The following is a 25494-nucleotide window of genomic DNA, read 5'->3' as shown; positions in this document are numbered from 1 at the left end:
AGACTTGGAATCTTAACTTCTCCTATGGGATGGAGTGACATGAGGTAAAAAGGAAACAGAGCCACCTGAAAAAAAAATTTTAGGAGTACAATAAGCACCCCTTCCTCCAACAAACAGGTAAACCCCTCCTTCCACAGGTAATTCAAATAAACCCTTCCCTCACATATTTAGAAATATAGAACAAAGGCACTCACATTTACCCAGATGATTCCATTCCATTACCTATGACACCATCCCTCTTAAAATTTATTGTATACGTTAAACTACTTTTAAAAAAAAGGTCATAGTACAATAAAGGAGGAATTACTGTCAATATTGACTATACTATCCTGCTAGTTTGCATTTAATTTCATAATTTCCACAAAATTTACCTTCAAGAGTTTTAATGCTAAACATAAATAGTTTTTGCATGTGGTGGGTGAATGTGAATATCGTTGAAAACCACAGGAGGGCTGTGTTTTTGTCAATCCATCTCTTCACTTCTTTACTTAGTTAAGGGAGAATATAGAGTCCAAATCAAATAAACTGGACCCCTTGACTTCACTGGCTAAAATGCAAGCAAAACTGATTTCTTTTCATGTTGTTTTACCCCACTTTTAATTTGCATCACTAAGGAATTTTCTAGGACTGTCCTCACCAAACTCAAGGTTTCCCTGATTGCCAAGCTCATGGAAACAAAGTGCTTTCTCTTAAAACTCTGAAAGAGACATTCCAAAGTAAGCCACCATTAGATACTGAGCCAGCAACAGACTACATATCTATGAAAGAAGAAAGGGGAGGAGGAAAGAAAATGCATAACATAAACAAGAACAGACAAAACCTTAAAGAGGAAGGAGAAAGGAAAACATTTAGATTCCTTGAGTGATGGAAATAAATACCAAAGCTATTAGTTTCAGTTCAAAGAACGTATCACTTTATGCTGTTTATTATTTCTTGAGGATTATTTATTTTATCTTAGAATATCCAAAGGGTAAAAGGGGTCTTGGAGGTAAGCGGCAATGAAACTGACCTGGTCAGGAGAGGGCCTGTGATTGGAATGTTGCGACCTCCCAGGAGATCGGTGGTGGTGGTGATGGTGGTGGTGGTGGTAGTGGTGGTGGTCCTCATCATAGTTGTCCGCCATCAGCTTCATTCTGTTCTGGGTCTGCACAGAACAAAAACCAGGCAAGAGTCCATCAGGAGCTAGAAGAGCAGCCAAAGAGACTCAGGGCATAATTACAGCACCTATAGGGCTCCCTTTGTTCCTTTTTTAGGAACAGCTCTCATTTTTAGTTACACTGAAACTTAACAAAGAATGCACCATGCCATGAGCTTTGGTGAAAGAGGTTTTGTCACATCCTTGAAGCCACTATGTTGCTGGATCTCCATTCAGAGACATAAATGTACTTCCCCCACGAGATTTAAAAGGCAATAAATGGACACATACTAAAGTGCTTCGTTTTATGTTATCAAGCGATCACAGAGATCCGGAGTAAGCCTGCAATCACATACTGTCAGTGGTCACATCCTACACTCTAGAGCAAGCAAGAGAGGGAAGCCCTGGATGAAAAGATGGAAAAGGCCTGGATGGAGACAGAGAACTACAGACAGACAGTGGCCTTGCAAAACAAGGCAGAGAAATCCACTTAAAAGCTGCCAAATGCAAAAACACTGATGGGGATGGTTTGTTACCATGATGACTTCTAGGGAAAGGGCACTCTACGGACATTTTAACTGATACTGTTCTTTGAAGAAATTAAGCAAAAAAAAGCGAAGTTGATGGAGAAGAGCTTTACTCCCTGTTATGTTTGTCACATGAGACAACTAGGTGTCATAGTTAAACCCCAAGGGCCATAGAATTGTATTGTTTTATTATGTAGGGCAAGAAAGAGACCAACGATCAATCGACCTAACCGGGTCACAGAATCTAGAAAACTGCCTAAAGACCATGGAAAAAGGCAGATAAAAATATCCAGCTCAGAAAGCCAGGAAATGTAGAGACTACAAGTGTGGGTTTGGAGATAAGGCCGTCTGGGTTCAAGTGTTGCTCCACCTCTTTGCTGGTTCCGTGGTCTCCTGAGAGTTAACTATTTCTGTGTCCCAATTTCCTCAACTTCAAAATGGGAGTAAGAGTACCCCCTTCCCTGCAGTTGTTCTAAGGAGAAAATGGTACGATGGACTTCAAGTCAGTCCAGGATCTGGCACATAATGGGCTTGAAATGAAAGTCATGCCATTATTACTATCCTTGTTGCTGTTGTTTACTGGAAGACACTTCTCCTTCTTAATACATGTCGTTTCCTTTGCCTGTGACACCTCCCCCAGCCACCCTCCCTTGCCTCTAACGTCTGTGTCTGGCCTTTTCCTGACCCCACCCTTGAGAGCAGGTGACGTGTGCCTCCTACTTACCACCCCTCTCTAACCACTGATTTATCTGTCCATTTGTCAGTAAACTTGAGGCTGTTTCTTTCATCTGCCTCTCTCCAGAATCTAACACAGGGCCAAGTAGATGTAGATAACATTATGCATGCTGTTGCAACCAGTGACTGAAAGAAAGAAGGGGCCATAATTTTGAGGGATGCTGCCATTCTAGAGGTGAGCTGCATGACTGTCCTTAGCCAGGGAAGGTCACTAAGAGTTGAGGACATCTCATGAGTTGCCGTAACAATACCACTGGTGGCTCATGACACCAAGCCATCAGCACTTTAAGACAGCTGGAAGTCAGAGGTTGGCAGAGCCTCCAGCCAGTTGGAATTTTACTATGTAATATAAATAATACTCTGATAATAATTCTGGACCTAGCAGTCTATTCTTATAGTATTTTTCATGTATGATCTAACTTAACCTCAAAACTTTCCTGGGAGGAATTATTACTATCTTCACTTATAGCTAGGAAATCAAGGCATAGATTTCAGCCCCCAGAGGCTCTTTCTTGACATAGAACATGGAGATTTTCCGGGCCTTCCAATTCTCAATCGCTAGGCTTTTCTCTTAGCCGTGTGGCTAGCAAAAAAGGCAAACAGCCGAACAGGTAGAAATAGCTTTCTCATAAATGCTTCAGTTCTGTTAAGTTTTGGAAACACCTCACATCGCAATTCTGTGTGACAGAGGATGTCTCATGATTTACTCACTCCGTTTTTTAAAAATGTGCATGGTATTTGAAAGGCCCCAGAGTGGACGTAAAAACATGCGTGTGTATGGATAAAAACAATAGAAGTAGAGGGAAAGAGCCACCTAAAAATCTAATTTAAAAATCTCAGGCAACCGTTGGCAGCTGATAGCATTTCCATCCTTCACTTGTCCACTTAAAGTGTCAGAAGACCCAATGGACAAGTTACATCTTGTGAGAAAGAACAGGTCAGTGGAGCTGTTGCCAACCAAGTGCTGAGATTCCCCTATCCGGGAATCTCTTGTACACGAGATTGTGAAATTCAGCTTTTACACCTAAAATTCCAGTAGTGTCAGGAGCCTATACTTTTGAACCCATGAACTAATAAATCTGGAATTGTTTCTTCTAATAGAATTCTGAAAGTGTGAAGGGAGCTGTAAGATCTGCTATGGTCAAGAAGGAAGGGACTTGCCCAAGAATGAATGATGAAGCCTAAATGAACAAATAATAACTCTGCTATTGTAAACATCATAATGCCCTTATCCTTTGGGGAAGCTCCTGTGATTTTATGAGATTATTTTCTTACCAGCGACAAGCTTAAAGTTCCCTACCTTTGAACTGTATCCCATAAAAGAATGTACAAGCTAAACAAGATGCTATATGCAGTCCTAAATGTGTCTGTTGAAATGAGGTGTTGGAGAATAGGCATGTCATGGGATAAAGACTGTAAATGAATGATGTCATCTTTCCAATTTGGTGCTGAAATATAAATAAACCACGTTGTTCATGTGAATACCAGATCTGGGGGAAATGTACACAGAGCAATTGTGAGCGGAAGAGGCTTCTTTTGATTAGTCTGGGCTGGAAGAGGAGAGTGTGAAATGGAGATGAAAAATGAGAGTTTAGCCTGATATTTTAGACCATTTTTATTTATCTTGCTTGTAGCACATCCCCTAAACTATGACTGATTTCTTACAGGCTGGTTGCTAGTTCTCCCTTCCGTAGAAAAGTCTGACCAATCCTGCCCATTTAATTGTCAAATTGGAAATGGATCTCTTAAAAATTTTTTTCCATCTACACTACCTATCCTCATCTCCACCCAATTATATTGGTTTCCTAACACACCAAGTATGGTCTAGAAGGATAGGAAGCTATGAATAACGTTCCCTAAAGGTGGATGGAAGAAAAACTGCAGAAAATTTTAAGAAGGACTGGAACAAGGATACTATTCGTTCAAATATTTCCAGACACGTTTACCAGGTGATGGTTCACATCCCTGTAGCCATCAGATAGATATACAAGGTGCCCACCACAAAGCCTTAGACAGCAAATCCTCTGGGAAGTCATAACTGAAATCCCAGGAAAGCTAATATAGAGTTGGAACTAGATAGCTTTCCACAGCTCTGCACTTGGCAACTCATGGCCTCATTTAGTAATTCACTGAAGCCCATTTTTATTTCCTTTTCAGAGTTTAGCAAACTGCTGACCTGACACGTTCGCCTTTGGCTAACTGTGTTATATTGGTTTTACTGTATTACGTCATGACTGCTGAGACAAATCTCATCAGATTTCATTTTCTACTTCCTCTTCCTTCCAGGCATCACCTTATTTCTCTGGGGCAATAGGTTCCTAACAGTTCTCCTGCTACACTCTTGCCTTGCATTGAACACAATCTGTAGTCAAGAGTGACATCAGACCTCTGTTACTACTTGGCTTTAGATTCCTCAGAAGCTCCCCACTGCCCTCAGGAAAGAGCCCCATCTCCTCCGTAGCTTATGAAGCTCTTGTGAAGTAACTGCTGTTCACCTCTCGGCCGCCTCTCCTCCCCTCCCTGCCCTGGGACAGGCTGATCTCTGGTCCTGTCATGCCTTTCATCCTCTCCCCCTTTACCTGGGTTATACTCATTAGTTCTTCTGGTCTTAGCTTCAACACCATCACCTCCAGAACCACTTTCCGTAAGTCCACCTCAGAAGGGATTCAGTGTCCCTCTACTGCCTCTCCCAGAATTCTGTACCTACCCCCACCCACTTCCATCATAGCACTTATGTCAATGAATGGTAAGTAGTCACGTGTTTTCTGGGCTTTCTCTGTCACTAGGTTGAAATTCTCTTGAGGGAAGCACTAGGTGTGAATTACCCTTGGACTCACCACCTAGCACAGAGTCTGGTATATAAGTAGCAAGTAAATGTGTGTGGAATAAAAGTGTAAATGTACGAAGGAATGAACAGGCCACTTCGGAACTGATGAAAGGAAAAAATACACAATTGGCATCTATGATGAGCCAGGTGAGTATGTAACTCTTCATGTGATAGTTTAACCTTCCCTATTGTGCATTTAGGTTTGGTTGTTGTTGTTCTTGGGAGTGAGGGAGCAGGATAAATGTATAGTCTCGGAGCTGTTACAAAAGTCAAATTGTTCTTGTTTGAGAAATATTCTGTTCTTGAATAAAATGGACCTACTGAAATATTCCCTGTCTTTGGGTACTTACATCATTAAGAATAAAGAGTGTGGGAGTGTTATGGGGTTCATTTCCTGCCTATCCTCTAGCGTTTGGAAGAGCAAGAATCTTAACAGAATACTTCCATTAGCACCCAAAGTCAACCATGGAAAACTGAAACTGTATCCATTAACTAAAATCCCTGATGAACACCATCTGTGAAAAGGTGTCATACACTCCATCTCTCTTGACATTTCTGAAGAGTTTATCTAAGGAGCTCTTGAAACAAAATGAAAATCCTTGATTGACTAGTAACAGACCCAATAGCTTAATAGCAACATGTAGCTATAAAAGTGTAACATTAAAACTGCCTTTAAAAATATTTTAGCAAGGTGGCAATAATGAACTATGCTTTGATCAGTCATCTGGATCAAGTTAACAATAAAACCTTCATGACTATGGTTTAAATAAGAAAAAATATATAATAAGATTTGTTGCTATGAGATATGGAGATAATACCATACAATAGCAATTACACTTTCTTCTCTCAGGTTTTCTTTCTCCCTCCTTCCTGCCAGTGAAATCCGAAATAGTCCAGAACTCTTCTACTGGTCATGTTTCTGTGAAGTTAGAGCAAGGTCAACAGTTCTTGTCTCTGAGTTAAAGATGAAAAAACCAGACAACAACTGAACAGTGAAAAGGGAAAGGATTTCCTGAACATCCACCAGGCCCACACGGCAATGAATCATAATTGAGTGGGGTCTGGGTTCCAATGCTTGGGTCACTCTTGCAGGACAAAATGAAGCAGGAGGGTGAAGAAACTATTAGGGGAATATGCTGCATTAGGGAACCTTATGGGAGTATGTAAGAATCACCGAAGGGATGCCTTCTACTGTGGACATTGCACAGAAATTCATTCAACACTTACCAAACTCCTGCAACCATCAAGACTAGAACAATTATGTGCCAGGCTAAGTGTCTGAGCAGAATGCATTCACTGAATCCTGAGAGAGCTATTCTTATGAGCTGTCTTTTACAGATGAGGAAACCAAGCCCATGATCACTCAGCTAGTGAGCAAAGGAACAGGACTTAAACCCAGGTTTCTGACTCCAGAGTCCTACGGTAGTGTATGAAGGGTAAGGTCACAGGCCAGATGCATGCAACAAAGCAAAGATAAATATATGAGGAATTAGAGGATGGACTATAACACAATATGAGAAGAAAAACAAGGAGAAAGGCTTGGTTTACATGCGTGTCTGGAGGCAGGGGAAATCCCCTCTAGCTAAGGGCTGTGACATCAATAAGGCTCCATGGGTCAGATGACCCTTGAGCCAAGATTTGAAAGTTGGTGTGGACATGGCTATAAGGAAGAGTGGACTGGGGAGATTCCATGGTAAACTCACTCTCTAATCACCATGAGAGGAAAAACAGGTCAATGAGGGGAACTGGAACCCAAAACATGGTGCATGCGCGCGTGCGCGCGTGTGCGTGTGTGTGTGTGTGTTAGGGTGGTGCTTTCCTCATTCCTTTACTGGATGTGGGGAGAGCAGGAAAAATATTTGAGATGATAATTCCTATCTTATTTCTCAGAACTTATCAGCTTGGGGCATTTTGGAAAGAAGTTAAGAAGAGCCATAGCCATATGCTCACACATGTCAAACTATGACAGCTCTGGGGAAATGGGCCAGGCTCTGGACATCTATGTGTTTACAAATATCTACACAATCTACTGCTGCAGCATCAGTCCTGCCTTGAAAACTGCTCTGACCTCTTCCGACTCATTCAGCTCATCAGTCCTTCCTGCCATCCATCTGCAGCCAAACAGGACATTGATGAGACTCTCCCTCCCAACTTTGCTGAAGCCATTTTCCCTTAGTCCTTATTTATAGACAGAAAATTAGTAGTCACCATGGACGGTTTGGCTGCTATTTTTGTACCTACTCATTAAGTACCCTTATTTTATTTTATTTTTAATTGTTATAGGGAAGTCAGTGCCCCTCCCATACCCTCTTGTTCCACCCTGGAGGTCACTTGTAGACTGAGTGGGCGGTCCTGGATGTGCTGCTATCTTCCCACCTCAAGCCCCTGCAGCTCTCTCTGCGTGAGGTCTTCCTCTGGTCACAGGGGCAGGTTTTGCCAGGGAACAGGGCAGACAGAAGAGTTGGGCAGTTCATGCCCTTAGAAAAACCCTCAATCTGTGAGGGAGGGAGGTGATGGATAAATAACCAGCACCCCAGTCCCTTAGTGGGACCATACTATGGTGTGTTCCAGAATCTCTCAGTAGGTCCCCAGCAGGGTGCAGCCCTGGTTGACTACATTGGGAAACTACCCATTAATATATCTTTATCTGCCTTTCACTTCCCTGTATCACTTCTCACCATGCTTCTTGGGATCACCTCCCAAATAAACTACCTGCACCAAATCCCTGTCTCTGTGTCTGTTTTTGTGGGAATCTCAGCAAAAGTCTAAGATCTGCACAGGACTAACATTTCTGTGACTACCAGGCCTTTTCATGGACAGCTCTGAGATTTCTCATTACCTAGGGAGATAGATCTCTCACCTTTCTTAGGCAAGTAACAGAGGCCTAGCACTAACACTGATTCTGCCAAATACTCTGTGACTCAAACTGAATGACTTTTCCATGAGCCTCAGTTCCTGTATCTATAAAATGGGCAAGAGAGGAAAGAATGTTTTAGCATGAACCAAGCTCCACATGAATAGATGTTGATCTGTTCTTCTTCCTTATTGCACTTTTTTTGTATTTTTTCTTTTCTTTTCTTTTCCCTTCTAAAAGCAAGGGAGGGAGATTATTCTGATAAAGTACTTCCTGCTGTCACCTTAGGAACCTGAGGAATTCCCCAAAGGGTTATGGGCAGCAATTATAGCTGAGAATATCACCACCTCTGTTCTGCTATCACCCAATGCAGCCCATGGGGGCAGAATTATTTATAGAGAAAAAGTTCTATGTATGTACTTTTCTAATGATGTAGAGATTAGTATCCTTAGTAGTAGCAGAAGGAAGGCTGGCACTGTGAGACAGAGCCTCCCATGAATATCAGTGATAATAACTAGGCTTTCCTAGCCCTTGCTGTGTGCCAAGCACAGCACTTTGCTGTTGTCATCTCTTCTAGTCAGTCACACCAATGCTCTGATGTAGGCTTCTGGGGAGGGACATATTCAAAATCTTTAATGGCTGCTATCACAGGGGCAGAAGCCCATAGAACCAAGAGCAACTCAAATGCATATGACCTTACTATCAGCCCTACTAGAGGCTGCTATTATCCCCACTTCACAGATAAAGAAACTGAGGCTTACCAGTATGACAGCTCTATTTGCCTTCTTTGCTACAATATTGTGAGCTGAGATTGTGGGATAAGTTTGAGAAAAATGCCTTTGTAATGCATGGGTAAAAAGGGAAAGTCAAAGTAAAATAAATAATAGCAGTGGTAGTATTTAGAAAGAAAGAAAGAAACTGAGAAAGACTAAGAAACTTACCCAAGATCATACAAATGATAGATTTGGGATTATGATGCCAGAGCCTCCTAAGTAACCACTCTACCCTACTGCTCAGATTCATAAAGACTGACCCCTTTATAATAAAAATTAAGATTGAGTTGGAAATGGGCTCTGACTCTCTGGACATTGACACCAATCAGAGCTGATAAGAGAAGCAGCTCATTTTTTTTTTTAAAGTTCTCTGTGAAAAGGATGAAACTCAGACACATTATAAAATCTTGATCGAGCCCCAAAGGGAGTCCATATTGCTGACCAAGCCCTAATATAAATTCAAAAGTCATTATCCACAATCCACACTAATTTTTAATGCTTTAACCAATACGATGATTTCAAACCTAGGCTAACACATTAGCAACTGCAGACAACCAAGAAATTTCTAACATCCTGAGCACTGTTGGAGGTGGTGGGGGTCTTGCAGAAAGGGAAGGGCCTAGAAGTTTCCACCACAAAGTTACTTGGTTTAGCGCAGGTCTGTTTAATTAAGTAGTGGACAGCACATGCTATACTTAGCTTTTAAACACTTGTAAAGTCCTCTTCATTCATTTATCTTACTTGTCACTGACAAGCTCTTCAAGGACTGTAACAGTATGCAGAGCATGAAGAGCCTGGGTAAACAAGGCATATTTTATGTTGAGTCTAAACTGTTTCAACTCAGAGAGTCAATAGAGGGTCTCTTAAAAAAAACCCAGACTCTCCTACTAACTAAGGACATATTCTGTGCATGGTCTGTTATGAGTTTCTTTAGAAAGTGAGCTTCAAAATCAAATCCCAATTTTTTAACTAAAAAGAAAAGAAAAAGAAAGAAAAAAAGGGAGGCTGGGAAAAAAGGAAGGAAGGAAGGGAGGGAGGGAGGGAAGAAGGAAGGAAGAAAGGAAGAAAAAAAAGAAAAGGAGGAAAGAAAAACGAGAAGGCTGTGTGCAGACATTAGAATTCAGACTCTAAAACTGTGCTGAAAGGAAACCATAAACAAGATGAAAAGACAACCCTCAGAATGGGAGAAAATATTTGCAAATGAAGCAACTGACAAAGGATTAATCTCCAAATTTTACAAGTAGCTCATGCAGCTGAATATCAAAAACACAAACAGCCCAATCCAAAAATGGACAGAAGACAGAAAGAGATATTTCTCCAAGCAAGATATACAGATTGCCAACAAACACATGAAAGGATGCTCAACATCACTAATCATTAGAGAAATGCAAATCAAACCTACAATGAGGTATCATCTCACACCAGTCAGAATGGCCATCATCAAAAAATCTAGAAACAATAAATGCTGGAGAGGGTGTGGAGAAAAGGGAACCCTCTTGCACTGTTGGTGGGAATGTAAATTGGTACAGCCACTATGGAGAACAGTAAGGAGGTTCCTTAAAAAACTAAAAACAGAACTACCATATGACCCAGCAATCCTACTACTGGGCATATACCCTGAGGAAACCATAATTCAAAAAGAGTCATGTACCAAAATGTTCATTGCAGCTCTATTCACAATAGCCCGGAGCTGGAAACAACCTAAGTGTCCATCATCGGATGAATGGATAAAGAAGATGTGGCACATATATACAATGGAATATTACTCAGCCATAAAAAGAAACGAAACTGAGCTATTTGTAATGAGGTGGATAGACCTAGAGTCTGTCATACACAGTAAAGTAAGTCAGAAAGAGAAAGACAAATACCGTATGCTAACACATATATATGGAATTAAAAAAAAAATGTCATGAAGAACCTAGGGGTAAAACGGGAATAAAGACACAGACCTACTTGAGAATGGACTTGAGGATATGGGGAGGGGGAAGGGTAAGCTGTGACAAAGCGAAAGAGAGGCATGGACATATATACACTACCAAACGTAAGGTAGATAGATAGTGGGAAGCGGCTGCAGAGCACAGGGAGATCAGCTCGGTGCTTTGTGACCGCCTGGAGGGGTGGGATGGGGAGGGTGGGAGGGAGGGAGATGCATGAGGGAAGGGATGTGGGAACAGATTTATATGTATGACTGATTCACTTTGTTATAAAGCAGAAACTAATAAAAAATAAATAAATAAATAAATAAATAAACATTAAAAAAAAAAAAAAAAAGAGTCATGTACCACAATGTTCACTGCAGCTCTATTTACAATAGCCAGGACATGGAAGCAAGCTCAGTGTCCATCAACTGATGAATGGATAAAGAAGATGTGGCACATAGATATACAATGGAATATTACTGAGCCATAAAAAGAAATGAAACTGAGTTATTTGTAGTGAGGTGGGTGGACCTAGAGTCTGTCATACAGAATGAAGTAAGTCAGAAAAAGAAAAACAAATACCGTATGCTAACACATATATATGGAATCTAAAAAGAATGGTTCTGATGAACCTAGGGGCAGGACAGGAATAAAGACACAGACATAGAGAATGGACTTGAGGACACGGGGAGGGGAAGGGTAAGCTGGGATGAAGTGAGAGAGTGGCATGGACTTATATATACTACCAAATGTAAAACAGATAGCTAGTGGGAAGCATCCACATAGCACAGGGAGATCAGCTTGGTGCTTTGTGACCACCTAGAGGGGTGGGATAAGGAGGATGGGAGGGAGACTCAAGAGGGAGGGGATATGGGGATATACATATGCATATAGCTGATTCACTTTGTTATACAGCAGAAACTAACACAACACTGTAAAGCAATTATACTCCAATAAAGTTGTTAAAAAAACAACAAGAAAACCCAAAGAGCTGAACTGACCAGAACCCAATACTTCTGAATCAAGACCCAGTGAAATTTTATATGTAATACTGCACTTATAGTTGATTAAATGTTTGACATTGAAAAAAAAAATAAAAAAATAAAAATAAAACTGTGCTGACAAGGGAAGTAAAGGTCTTCATTTAATTCATACATCCAACAAATATTTATTATCACTGACCTAGGCAGAACTGGCATCACCAAATCATCTCCTCAACTAATGAATTTTAGAAACTATCTTAGGGTATGGCCTAACAGAACTGGCCAACAGACTGGAAACTGATAGCTCGAATGACTACTCTGAGGGCAACGTGAAGGGTGAGCAACCCAGCAGTGCTTCAGGAAGGGATGGAGAGCCTTACACAGGAAGGGCTAAGAAGAGAAGTGTCCACATACCTGGAGATATGCAAGATGATTCACAGGGAGTAAGTGGGGTTTTTCATAGTTGTGGGTTTTCTATAAAATATATTTGAATAAATTATAACAACCACATCCAACAGAGAATTCACAGAAATTATGTCATAGGACATGGAAAACCTTGTGAAGGCGGTTTTCTAAATGACAGAAGCTTGAGACACCCTCATCAGAAGGAAAGCGCAAAGCAACTGAGAATGACTTGGGTTACAGAGAGCAGACACTAGAAATTCAGAGCAGCCCAGAGAGAGCAAATGCATCCTGAAGAACTGTGAGAGTACAGAAGGACGTTCTTCTACAGGGGCTTTTGAGCTCAGTGCAGAAATGGGAGCAAACGCAGCCCTGGCCAGCTCCAGTTCTGAAGCTGAGTGGAAGGGCACAAACCCAAGACCTCCTCTGCACCTCATCCCCTTCAAAACAAAACAAATGACAACAAAGCGGGTAGAGAAGGGAGGGTGTGAGCAATGCAAAACATGTGGTGGGGCTGCTGGCCAGTGCTGAACACAGAGAGAACCCCAGGGAGAGGGGTGGTGAGACGGCCAGGAGGGGTTTGGCAGGGCAGAGGGGGTCTGGCAGCCGGAGGGTGAGAGGAAGACAGAGGGAGAGACAGCTAGGGCTTTGGACAGGGAACAAACCCCTCTCCCCAGCTGGTCTCACACTTGGGTAAAACAACTGGAGAAAATGTAAACATGCTCATTAGTAGTTTTCTAATCAGTTGAAAAACAAATGGGAAGAGAGAAATGGCAGTGGAGTGTCCCAAATACCAAATCTATGAAACATTCCCTCCGGCGTTTATCTTCTCGTTGGGTTGCTTGCTGTGCTGTCCTCCCTCCGTTTGGATTTCAGTACCCTTACTAGCTTTATATGGGATACTCTGAATTTGCCCTAACTAGGACCAATTTAGTTCTACATGGAAGGAGAGTCTGAGTCACATGTTCCACTCTGGATAGGTCTCCACAGACCCTCCCAGAGACACACAAACAACACAGGCATGTCACTGGCAGGTCCCCTCACATGCTTCTCCAGGCTGATATTCCCCCAGCACACAAGAAGGAAAACTCATTTAAAACCATCACCTCTTCTCCTATGAAGTCTTACCCCCAAAGAAGAGGCAAAGTGGAACTTCTGGGTTTTTGGATCTGAAAGCAAGCCAGTTTCCGGAAAGGATGAAACTACGTTCTAATTTCATCTGGAAATGCCTAGGGTGTTGACTCATGTTGTCTTTTGGTGTGTGTGTCCCAACACATCAAATTAATTCATCAAAATATATTTTGACAGCCTCTAGGTCCATCCACCTCACTACAAATAACTCAATTTCATTTCTTTTTATGGCTAATATTCCATTGTATATATGTGCCACATCTCTTATCCATTCATCTGTTGATTGACATTTAGGTTAGAGTCTGTCATACAGAGTGAAGTAAGTCAGAAAGAGAAAAACAAATACCGTATGCTAACGCATATATATGGAATCTAAAAAAAAAAAAAAAAAAGGTACTGCTGAACCTAGTGGCAGGGCAGGAGTAAACATGTAGACGTAGAGAATGGACTTGAGGACACAGGAGGGAGGGGAGGGGGAATCTGGGGCGAAGTGAGAGTAGCATCGACATAAATACACTACCAAATATAAAATAGATAGCTAGTGGGAAGCAGCCGCATAGCACAGGGAGATCAGCTCGGTGCTTTGTGACCACCTAGAGGGGTGGGATAGGGAGGGTGGGAGGGAGGCTCAAGAGGGTGGGGATATGGGGATATATGTATATGTATAGCTGATTCACTTTGTTATACAGCAGAAACTAACACAGTATTGTGAAGCAATTATACTCCAATAAAGATCTATTAAAAAAAAAGAATACATTTTGAAAATCAATTTCTCTTAGTTATCTGTTTAAGGTTGACTCCAAAAAGCCTGGTCTTCCATGACCCTGGAGTTGAAATAGCATAATTACAAAAAATCCAAATGTATTTAAACTTCAATCTAAACAAAAATAGATATTAAAGTGCTACATAACTAAAGTTTCTTCAAAGCACTAGGTGGACGTGGGTAACTGGAAAGTTGAGATTTCAGCAGCTGTCTCAAATCTCTCTCCTACAAATGAGGACTTGCCAGAATAATCCAGATTCATGTAAAGTTAGGCTAGACCACACCTTAAATCAGTGACTCCAAGTTCACTATTTTACCGAAGGGGAGAATGAGGCTCCAGGAGGTTGAACATTAGTCAATCACAAACCCAGGAGAAAGCCCCAGAACGCTTGACTGCTGACCCCAGGCCCTGCCCCTGCCCCTGGCTGCCTTCCCATTTGATTTGCACGTGTAGACAAGTCCACCGTGCCCATGACCACGAATACCACAGGCCCATCTCATGTCTTTCATTTTGCATTCCGAAGTACTATGGTATTAATTTCCATTCTTGCAGTCTGAACAGCATCAAACACCTAATCACTTTGGTCTCAATGCCTACAGATAGGTTAAGGAATTTTCCATCTTCTTTGAAATATGACCCTTAGTTTTCTAGCAGAACTACTGATTTAGCTTTCTAATTTCTTCTTTTTCTATAACATCTATACTTTTCTATTATAGGAATCAAACATGCTAGATATGAAAAATTAAATAGTATAAAATAGTTTATTTTTTAAAATTCCCCCTTCTCCTACCCCAATATCCACTCCCACTTTTAAGGATTTTTGCCAGTCTTTCCAGAACATTTTTGTGCATAATGCAAGGAAATATGCACACCCTTTAAAAATAAAATGTCCAAGATGTCTTGGCCATCCTTCCATGTCAAGATCATGTAGAAATACCTCATTTTTAATGGTTATGTATGATTCCATTCTATGCAGTCCTCTATTGATGCACTAAAACAGCGGGCAGAAATCTTTGTTTATTTTGTTCAAAGATTTATCCCAAGCACCTAAAACATTGCTGGGCACATAGTCAGCACCAGTAAATATTAGTTGAATGAGTGATGAACATTTGGGTCATTTCCAGTTTTTCATTATTCCAACAATGCCTCAAAGAATACTCTTCCAAAAGAACAGCTTTGCCTGTCCTCATGTGCTTGTTCTCAACAAGAATGGTTGCTGAAACGTGTAATAGCTGTTTCTATAATGTACTAGGAAAAGAGAGATTCAGTAGAGATCCCTAGAATAAAGTATACACATTTTAAACTTAGAAAGATATTACCAAATTTCCCTTGAAAAATGTTGGTCAACTTCCAGTCTGCACCTCTTTGCCTACACTGTGCCAACACAGAATCTCTTCAAACCCTTTAATCTTCAAAAGTCTAATACATGAAAAACTGTATCTCATCCATATTTCCCTAATTATAATTTGAGGCCGAGCATCTTTTCATTAATTTATTGGTCATTTCTATTTCACTATCAGAGGAGCCTCCTTTTCACATCCTTTTGTCCACTTTTTGGGGGGTTTGTTGGGGACATTTTCTTATTGGTTGTGAGAATAATTGTATATATAAAGAAAATTTGTGGGAGCTGCTTTCAGGAAGGGAAGAACCTAACTACAAAAGGGAAGAAAGTACATAAGAACAGACTATGGGAGGAGAAGGAAATATGCACAGACAGACTAGACTTGAGGATACCTTGGAACCCAATCATTCAAACACATTACCATCTGACATGTTCACTTAAGCAGGAGAGAAAAGGGGGGAAATATTAGCTAGTTGGTGTTTTGGAATGCAAAAAGAGTCAGTCCCCTTCCCTTTGTGCCACAGCTCTAGCAGCTGGTGGTTACTGGTGGACCATTAGCAGGAGTCTTAGCGTTAGCAGCCAATACGGCCCTTTACTCCTCTGCGAAAGACTTTGGGTTTTTTCAAAGTCCAGGCCATCCGTGGGAGAGTGTTGGGTATGTAAATGCCACTCATCATGCATGTGTTGCTGGAAAGAATTAATATAACCCTCTTTCCTCAAACAGGAATTCCCTGCATAGCAGCCCTGGTGGATGCGTTACCATTAGAGATGGGAAACTCCGTACCTAATGACACAATTTATTAAATGGCTTAAATGGGATGTTCCTCCTCCTCCGTACATATTTTGAGCTTTTTGGTTGCAGTTTCCTAATTCTGCCTTTTGGAGGGGATCCAGGTCTTTAGACATTTAAATACAGCTATGCCCTTGATCTCTAGCTTATGTAGCCTAACCATTCTTTGCCCTTTCAACCAGTCATCCTCCACTTCTTTTAGTCCCCTCTCTGTACCCTAGCATACATGGGGTTATTACAATGTGACAGGGCTCCTCTTAAGAGAATAATTCCCTGAACAGAGTCTGAATCCAAGTCTTCACATGTGTCCTTACCTGTGCTAAACACTATTTTAAAACAATCAATGCATTCTTACACTGCATTGATTTCTTAGCATCTGCTGTACAATGATGACTAATATTCAAATATGCAATTGATTAAACTCATATCCTGGTGGCAGTTTCCCTTCCAGTCACACACACACACACACACACACCTGAATTTTAATTCTAAATATAAACTTCATTGTTTTCATTACTGAATATTTGCTTTACATTTATCTTAACTAAACTTGCTAAGGTATTTGTCAATTCTAATCTTGTCTTCCACTGTTTTAGCTCACCTTCCCAGCTTTGAGGCATCATGCTTACAAAAAGTGTATTATCAAAGGCTGTATACGATAGTGACAGTTGGGCACTCTGGCAACCTCCCTGCTGACATGACAGGATTCCCTAACCAACCTGCCTAGGGTTGAGTTGTTGAATCATCTGGGAAAAAGTACACACACACACACACACACACACACAGTTTGTGTTGAATGCTTAGCTGAAATCCTGTCTTTGTACTAACCTTCCAAAAAACAATGTGAGTTTAGCAATACCTAAGCTTAGTGAATAAATAAAGATTAGAGATTATCAATTTTATTCCAAGTTTCATAAACCACCGACTGAATAACTTGTTCTGGAATCTGGGTGGGGATCAATATCAAGCCTACAGTACTTCATAAACACATTTTTCTTTTCAGCACTTAGTGGTAATGTTCAGGAGGTGGGTAAAATTTAGAAAAGCTTAAGAAAAGGGAAAGTTAATTTCCCTATTCTTTAGGCACTTTCATACACTGTTGGCAGGATTGTAAATTGGTATAAACTTTTTCAAGGGCAACTTGGCACTATCTATTAAAATACAAAATATGCACAGCCTGGGGTCTAAAAGTCTCTTGAAAAGAAAGTTGGACAGATACACAGGAATGAAAAGGATAAAAGGATATTCACTGGATGTTGATCACAGGAGCAATTAATAAGAAGTAAACAAAATACCCATACAACATCAAGTTACTGAATATTCATTATTCATATAGTAGAATCTTTAGAAGCCATTCAAGAATGATGTATATTTGGGCTTCCCTGGTGGCGCAGTGGTTGAGAGTACGCCTGCTGATGCAGGGGACGCGGGTTCGTGCCCCGGTCTGGGAGGATCCCGCGAGCCGCGGAGCGGCTGGGCCCGTGGGCCGTGGCCGCTGGGCCTGCGCGTCCGGAGCCTGTGCTCCGCAGCGGGAGGGGCCGCAGCAGTGAGAGGCCCGCATACCGCAAAAAAAAAAAAAAAAAAAAAAAGAATGACGTATATTTATATTGATCAGAAGGAAAGAGTATCACAAAATATAGTTGAATGGACGGTAAAGCAGGTGGTAAAACAACATGTTCATATATGTATGTGTATATGGATACACACATACATACTTGCAAATGTGAGAAAAGTCCAGAAAGATGAGCACAAAATACTGACGGTTATTGTTAGGTGCTTGAATTTCAGGGAGTTGACTTCCTCCTTTCTTTCTTTCTATATTATTTGAATGTTTAATAAATGACAGGAAATAATAAATGAAAGAATAAAAACTTTTCTGTGCTCCATATACAAAATTGCTGATATATAAGTTGTTTCTCAGATTAGGGGGGAATGGTATCAAAATAATTTTAGTTTAGGGGAAGAGATTCCTGAGACTGACCTTGGGGAACTTAGACTCCTGCTGTCTTCTATTTTGGTGAACTTCGAAAAACAGAACAGGCCACAGTTCCCCTCCTTTCAGCCTGGTCCTTTAAAATTCTGATTACTCTTAACCAATCTCTCTCTAGTCTAGCAAACTAGCACAGTAAACTTCCTCCAGGAGAGACAGTGAACAAACCTGGCCTCTATCAAATATTAAAGAATGAATGTCCTTCACAATTGGAATGAATGTCCTGGCTGTAGCTACGCAATACAGTTGGATGGAAAAGGAAGGGTTCCCAAGGTCAGGCTCAGGACCAGTGCACTAGTGCCAAATTCAAATCCTCCCCCAAGAGCCCTAGGGCCCTCACCTGGATCAAGTCAGTGTCCATCTGAGTTTTGCATCATGGGCCAAAGATTGGGAGTATCTCTTTGCTGGGTCTTTTCAAGTTGAGAGAGTTAATAGTAGAGCTCTGAGTTTAGGAAATATCTTGTAATAACACGGCATTGCAGTAATGTATAGGCTAAACTCATGCAAAAAATATTTGTCTCATTCCCACACACTGAACTTGATAATTACATAGGAGCTGGATATTAAGGACCCAGACATAAAGGAGTGGGTTAAAAAGCATAATTACAGCTCAGAAATAGCATGTGCCTGAGGACATTTCAGGCCAGGTCCTACTCAATCAACAACAACAAAAAACAGCACCCAAAATCAAACGGTAGGCACTCTCTCTCTATCTCCGCAACACCCCCCGCCCCGGCCCCTTTCTCTCTCTTTCCCCCTTATTTTGGGAAATAAACCATGAAAAGAATCATGCACCATAATGATCATTTAGGAACAAACTTGAGATGGAAACTGGTGGCAAAATAAGGTCCTTAGTTCTGGAATTTTAAGGTTAAAGCCCCAAGGATCTCCTCTCAGGTCCTGAAACTTTATAGGACACTATTTGACATCTGTGCTTCAGAGAAAAGACCAAATGTCCATGTCTCATGGGCTGTTTAACTGAAGGAAGCTATTATTTTATCCTTAATATGGTGGGGGTGAGGATGTATTAATGAAAGACTCAAATCATTACTGACCAACTACTCTTAAGCATGCAGAAAACAAGACCATGTCCTGGGAGGTGCCCAAGCTTCATCAAATGCAGGGCAAGATCTCATGGGCAGAAATGACACAGCAACCTAATCTCAGAAGCCATTTTATCATTAATCAAAAATGCTCGTTTCAAACTTGCTTCATGTTGACCATTTTCATATCTTACTCTCCCTGAAGAATACAGAGTAGCTCCCTATCATCTTGTTTATCAGATAGAAATAGTTCAGCTGCCAGGCAAGGCCAACCTCTCTCTTTCCTCCTGAACAAGTGACCTCTTCCCAGCTTCCTCCACAGAAGCTCTCCCCAAGGATGCTCTATCTCTAATCTCATGTCCACACCCATCATTCATCTCTACCCTGGTGCTTCCCTTGTCAGGAGCGACTCCACCCTACAAAACCAGGTCACAGCCAGGCTCAAATGTACCCTGTTAAGACAATTTCCGCAACTGGAAGTATCCTGGAGAGTAAAGAAAACTAGAAGTAGAGTCAGAAGGCCTGGATTAAATGGTCAAAGTTAAGTCACTTAATAGCTGTTTAACTACCAGCAAGTTACTCAACCTCTCTGATTCTGTGCAAATGGCATCGTCGGCCTAGGCTGCTAGATATCAAGAGAGGTGCTCTAGGTACCTGAGTTCAGTCTGTGGCTTCTGATTCCTTTTTATAGCCCTAGAATGTCTGGAACAAGGCTCAGATTCTCTTTGTGCTGAGTAAACTCTGTTGATCAACTGTCTCTCTTACCCATTATCATTGTGTGCCCTGTGCTGACAGGCTTATTTCCACTCCCACCCTCACTCCTGTTACATGGTCCTATATCAGCCCCCAGTTCCACCTCTTCTGGTTACAAGTGCAGCCAAAAGCCAGCCCAAACCTTGCCATTCATTTTACGTTTACAGTAGCTGCATTTGCAAGGATATCTATAAAGAGAGAGTGAGCATTTGGTGACCCAAGGATTCCCACCTTCAGGGGCATAAGGGTTGCTGGTCTCCTTTAGTAGCTCAATGCCTCCCAAATGCTGGTCTGTCAGTCAGATCCATCAGCTTTTAGTGTCCTTCCTCTGAAATTCTGAGGGTGTAGGTCATTGGGCTGGCCCTCCAGTTGGTATTTGGTGAAGGTGGGGAAGAATCTCAAATGTCCATGTCAAAAGAGAGCCAGGTTTAGGAGCTGCTGCTGCAGTTAATGTAACTATTTTAAACTTTAAGACACACATAAATTCTTTTTGAGAATTATGCCTGGGACAGCCAGAAACATTATAGATAACCAGAAATTCCTTTTATTTTCCACTCTAATTTGTGACCTTCCTTCTTCATCTATGAGACTATGGGGCACAGCATTAAGACTTGTAGAAGTTCCAAGCTGGGAATAACTTAGAAAAGGTCCAGTATTTTTCACTATTTGTTCTCGGTATGCTACTACTGAAGAATAATCAGGAAAGAATCCTTCCTTCCTCTTTTTCAAGTTTTCTCACTTCTTTAGGGATGCCTCTGTGAAGTTTTGGGAAGCTTATATGCCATAAAGATCTTGGCATTGTTGAGTATAAAATCCACCATGAGCATATTCTGACTTTGTCCCTGAATAAGTGTGTAGTTTTTGTTTGGTTTGTTCCAGAAGCTCTTTCTCTGATTTACATTTCAGCAGTGTAAAAGATATGAGAAACACCTTAACTTCCTGGCAAATTTTTAGGAGAATACTGCTTTAAATGGAGAATGAGCCCTCTGCTTTCCCAGAACTTTTCTCTGCATTCTCTGACTTTGGGAACAAAATATAATACTTAAAAAACAAACAAATAAAGGAATCAACAAAAAGCAATAGAAGTTAGACCCAAGACTTTACTTCAGAGGGTTCAAGGTAAGGAGAGTAATTGCCTACAAATCAATCAACAGATTGAGCAAAGGAGGGGAAAAGATGTTGTGCTGTTTCCTTGATCCCTATCTGAATTCCCAGAGTTCCACAGAACATTCCAAAAGTAATTTGGCTTTTGTGCACAGTGTACAGGGACTAACATTTTTCAACAGAATTTCATAAGGAGATAGGATAATTTTGGATCCTGCTCTCAGCAGAAGCTGAAAATTGGGTGCTGCTAAGAGGACAGAAATGGTCTTTTTTACATGACCACTCTTCTGAAAAACCACCCCAGGGGTGGAAAATCGCCTACCCTAACCACACTGAGAATCATGGTGGATTTGCCCAAGAGAATTCCTGCTCATAAAAATCTGCAAAACAGATCTGTTAGAACAAAACTGTAATTACAAACAGCAAGAATCTCACTTAAATAATTTTGCAGCTATAATACCAACTGATTCAATAACCCCCAAACTTGATCAAACTCATAAAAATTGACAAGATTTGAGTCCCCTAAAGGTGATTACTGAGCATGTTTGACTGACCACCAAACTATGTGAGATGCTAAAAAAAAAGAATAAAGAACAGGACAACAGATTTCAATCCAAGCAATTTAAAATATCGAACGATTTTCAATATGACCCAGCAATCCCACTACTGGGCATATACCCTGAGAAAACCATGATTCAAAAAGACACAGGCACCCCAATGTTCATTGCAGCACTATTTACAACAGCCAGGACAGCCAGGAAGCAACCTAAATGTCCACCAACAGATGAATAGATAAAGAAGATGTGGTACATATATACAATGGAATATTACTCAGCCATAAAAGGGAACAAAATCGGGTCATTTGTAGAGATGTAGATGGACCTAGAGTCTGTCAAACATAGTGAAGTAAATCAGAAACAGAAAAACAAATATTGTATATTAATACATATATGTGGAACCTATTTGCAGGGCAGGAATAGAGACGCAGATGTAGAGAACGGATGGGTGGGCACAGTGGGGGAAGGGAAGTGTGGAGTTAATTGGGAGATTAGGATTGACATATATACACTACCATGTGTAAAACAGATAGCTAGTGGGAACCTGCTGTATAGCACAGGAAGCTCAGCTTGGTGCACTGTGATGACCTAGATGGGTGGGATGGGGGGTGGGTGGGAAGGAGGTCCAAGAGGGAGGGGATATATGTATACATATAGCTGATTCACTTTGTTGTACAACAGAAACTAACGCAGCATTGTAAAGCAATTATACTCCAATTAAAAAAAAAACTGGCAGAAAAAAGGGAGAACTTTTATCAAGTATATTTTTTTACCAAATTCCAGAAATGGAAGCAAAGTGACAGTAGGTGCCCAAGGTCATGTATATGTGGGTGACCTAGTAAAGGAATATGAAATGCCTGACATCTAGCCAACACCTAGCTCCTTCCACTTTGGAGAAAGTAAGAACCAAGAGTGAAAGGATGCTCTGTGAATTCTTGTGGCCGTACCTGTATCCTCATAGATTATTTCCATGCTCAGTGGAGTTATTATTAAACTAAAGCATCACACATCACTCTAAAGTTTTCCTCAGAGAGAAATTATAGCTTTCTACTTCCTCAATTCTCTTGGTCTGGGTCAGAACATTAATATTTGTTGGACAGCATGTTTTTAAAGTGGGAAGATATTTCAAAAATCAAATATTCTGGTTTGTTTCAAAGAATATGTTCTCAGCTAAAGTCTGATGCTTTCTTCCTGTGGGAGTGAGCCACAGTTGGCCACAATTCACCAGAGTTTCCACCAGCTAACAATAAAAAATTATGTCCCCTTCTAAAGAAACAAAAGAAAAATTACACTAAAGTTGCATTTCCTTTCCAGTCTCCAAAGACAATCTGCACAACTGGCTCAACATGCCAAATTAAGCCAAGAGAATTTATCCATATCTAATAAGGATTAGTAAATGTTACAACATTCAACACGGCCTTAACATAATTTATACTCCACCTTCTAAGGCGCTGGGTTCAGCGTGGTCTTGTTCCAGCCCTGATGGAGGAGGATATGCAGCCTAGTCCTGCAGTGTCCTCTGAGAATCCCAATCATGTGTACAACAAGCAGGAGGGCTCTTCGCGTGATTAAAGAAGGTTTCTTTATACAGAAATAGTACCTTTAGAACCAGAACGTGGTGACTGAGCTAACTACCTAGGGAAGATTCAGGTGTCTCTCCCCTCAAGCCCAAGATAATTTTTTTGGAAGTGGAAAACCTAGTGATGGAACCTGCTTTGCGTCTTGCCAAAGCTGGGTGTCCACCTGCAACTTGGAAAACTTTGGAAACATTTCTAAGTTACATATCTGGAGGGAGGAAGATTAAGACTTCTACACTTCAGGCTAGCCAGCTCTGACTGGGTCTGCTCCATTCCATTTCTCATCCATACTTGCCAAAAGTACAAAGAGGCAACTGGGACATTTGCTCATAGTATCTGTTATTAAGATAAATCGGCAACACTTAAGTGTCTTTGGTTCATAAAAAATAATCCCCCAGAGATGGCTCTTCCCCCTCCAAAATATCAGCTTTTTGTTTCCCTGCCTCACCAAGGATTGCATCACTAGAAAGCTCAGGAACACAGAGGCTCTCCCTGGAAGCCCGACCTCATCTCAAGAAGCCTCAGAAGACCCTGAGAAGACCCCCAGCAGACCTCCCAGGAGCCTGGACAAGCAAGACCAGGGCTGGGAGATCTGGATACTCTTTCCTGGAAGGAAGATGTCTGAACCCACACTGAACTGGGTTCTTTCAAGGCAATGTCTGCACCTTCTGCACTATTTGTTTTTCTTTAAGGATAAATCACGGTCTGGCTCCCAGAAAAGCAGAAGACAGAGGCCTATTTATGAACGTTGTCACTCAATTTCTTTCTTCTTTGGTCAAGGGAACAAGTCATGTGGAGTGGGTCTGTGTCAATGGATTGTCACCAGAGACTGTTTGGGACCATCATTCCTCAAAGCACAGTGCTACCCTGTGGGGAAAAAAAACATAGCCCTGTCTTTGCACCTCAGAACTGAGATCAACATCCTGCACATTTGTGCAGCCCTCAGCGTTTTTAAAGACCTTTCCCCAGAGAAGATGCTTCATGATAATGCTTCTCTGTGAGTTAGACAGCAAACAACATACCCATTTCACAGGAAGGTAAGTTGACCTACTCACCATCATATAACTAATAAGTGAAGATGAGTCGGGATTACACAAGCCAAATGAGCAAAATTCAGAGCCTTCCTTCTTCTCTGTCATCTTTGAAATCTAGAATTCTCAAACATTCCCTGGTGGGAAAGATGGCAACTGTGTTGCAATGGAAAACAAAGGGGTTAACTCTGTTACCCCTAAGGTAGATTCGCTCACTAACTCTGTGACTTGGTTTCTCCATTTGCAAACTGGAGACAATGATGGTATTACCTCACTGAGTTTTTGTGAGGATTGTAATAAAACAACAAAAGTACAATGCTGTGCCTAGAATATTATTTCTTCAAGAAATAATAGCTGTGTTAATATCTTACTGAATAATATATCTCCCCTACTCAACTGCAGGCTCCATCAAAGCAAATACTGTCACTTTCCTGTGCATCCTCAAAGTCCTTGGTATAGATCAAGTACTCAATGTACTATATATATGAATGTGCTAGAATAGTTTCTGACTATCAAAACTGTGAAGAGCTAAGAGGTCTGTTAGTTTAATCCCTTCACCTTACAGATGAGGAAGCTGAGCCTGTGAGAGAGAAGCAAAACGAGCTGCCCAAGGTTCTCAGTGTGTTGGGGGTCAGAGCTGGGCTAGAACTCTGACCCCCAGGCTCATTCCCAGACCCTGCACCTTCTATTACCTGCCAGGGCTTTCCTGACAGCCCACCTGGTGAGATGGGCTCCCTTGTTTTGTTTAAAGATTAAAGATTTAACATCATACTTTCTGGATGGCTGCTGAGTCAGACATCTTAGAGAGTATCTGGCCCCCAAACCCAAGAGGACTGACAACAGAAACTCTGCCTGACCTTGTGACCCACACACCTGCTTCCTACCCTAGCACCCAAAGGGGCTTTGGCACACCCAAGGTAGCCCAAAGCAGTAGGGTTTCTGGTTGGCTTCTGAGCTGTGTTTGTAATTCTAGGAGCGCTGAGCCATGAGAGAGAGGAAATAAACCAGCCTCGAGATGACTGGTTAATCAGAGGTTTCTGGGGCATAAGAACCAGCCTGGACTGAGACCTTCTGAGTTTCCACTGTTGTTCAGTCAATCGTCACTGTTTTCTGAAATGGACCGCCTCTCTGTCCAATCTGAACTTGTAAACTCCTTGCACAATTCCACTGTGCAAAGATCATCTGAGTAAAGATTTGCTGGCTGTGTCCAATGGGCATTTCCAAATGGCCATATCAGGGCAAAGATAAGAGAATGGG

The 25494-nt window shown here is 41.4% G+C and overlaps 1 protein-coding gene across 9 annotated transcripts in view; it reads right to left on the bottom strand.

Annotated features, from left to right (window-relative positions):
- ERC2 (ELKS/RAB6-interacting/CAST family member 2) overlaps positions 1-25494 on the bottom strand; it is a 968268-nt gene that overhangs the window by 205766 nt on the left and 737008 nt on the right. For all 9 annotated transcript variants that reach the window (XR_014295433.1, XR_014295434.1, XR_014295435.1 and 6 more), the window contains one exon: positions 1010-1144. Coding sequence is in view for 6 of the 9 variants with exons in the window: in XM_082637445.1 (XP_082493571.1) it covers positions 1010-1144 (135 nt within the window). In the remaining 3 variants the exon portion in view is untranslated. The remainder of the gene's footprint in view (positions 1-1009; positions 1145-25494) is intronic.

The sequence above is a fragment of the Mesoplodon mirus genome, assembly GCF_964341445.2.
Source record: "Mesoplodon mirus genome assembly, chromosome: 12".
In the NCBI taxonomy this organism is placed as follows: Eukaryota; Metazoa; Chordata; class Mammalia; order Artiodactyla; family Ziphiidae; genus Mesoplodon; species Mesoplodon mirus.
The sequence above is the reverse complement of the archived record's forward strand: the minus strand, read 5'-3'. Positions and strand labels throughout refer to the sequence as shown.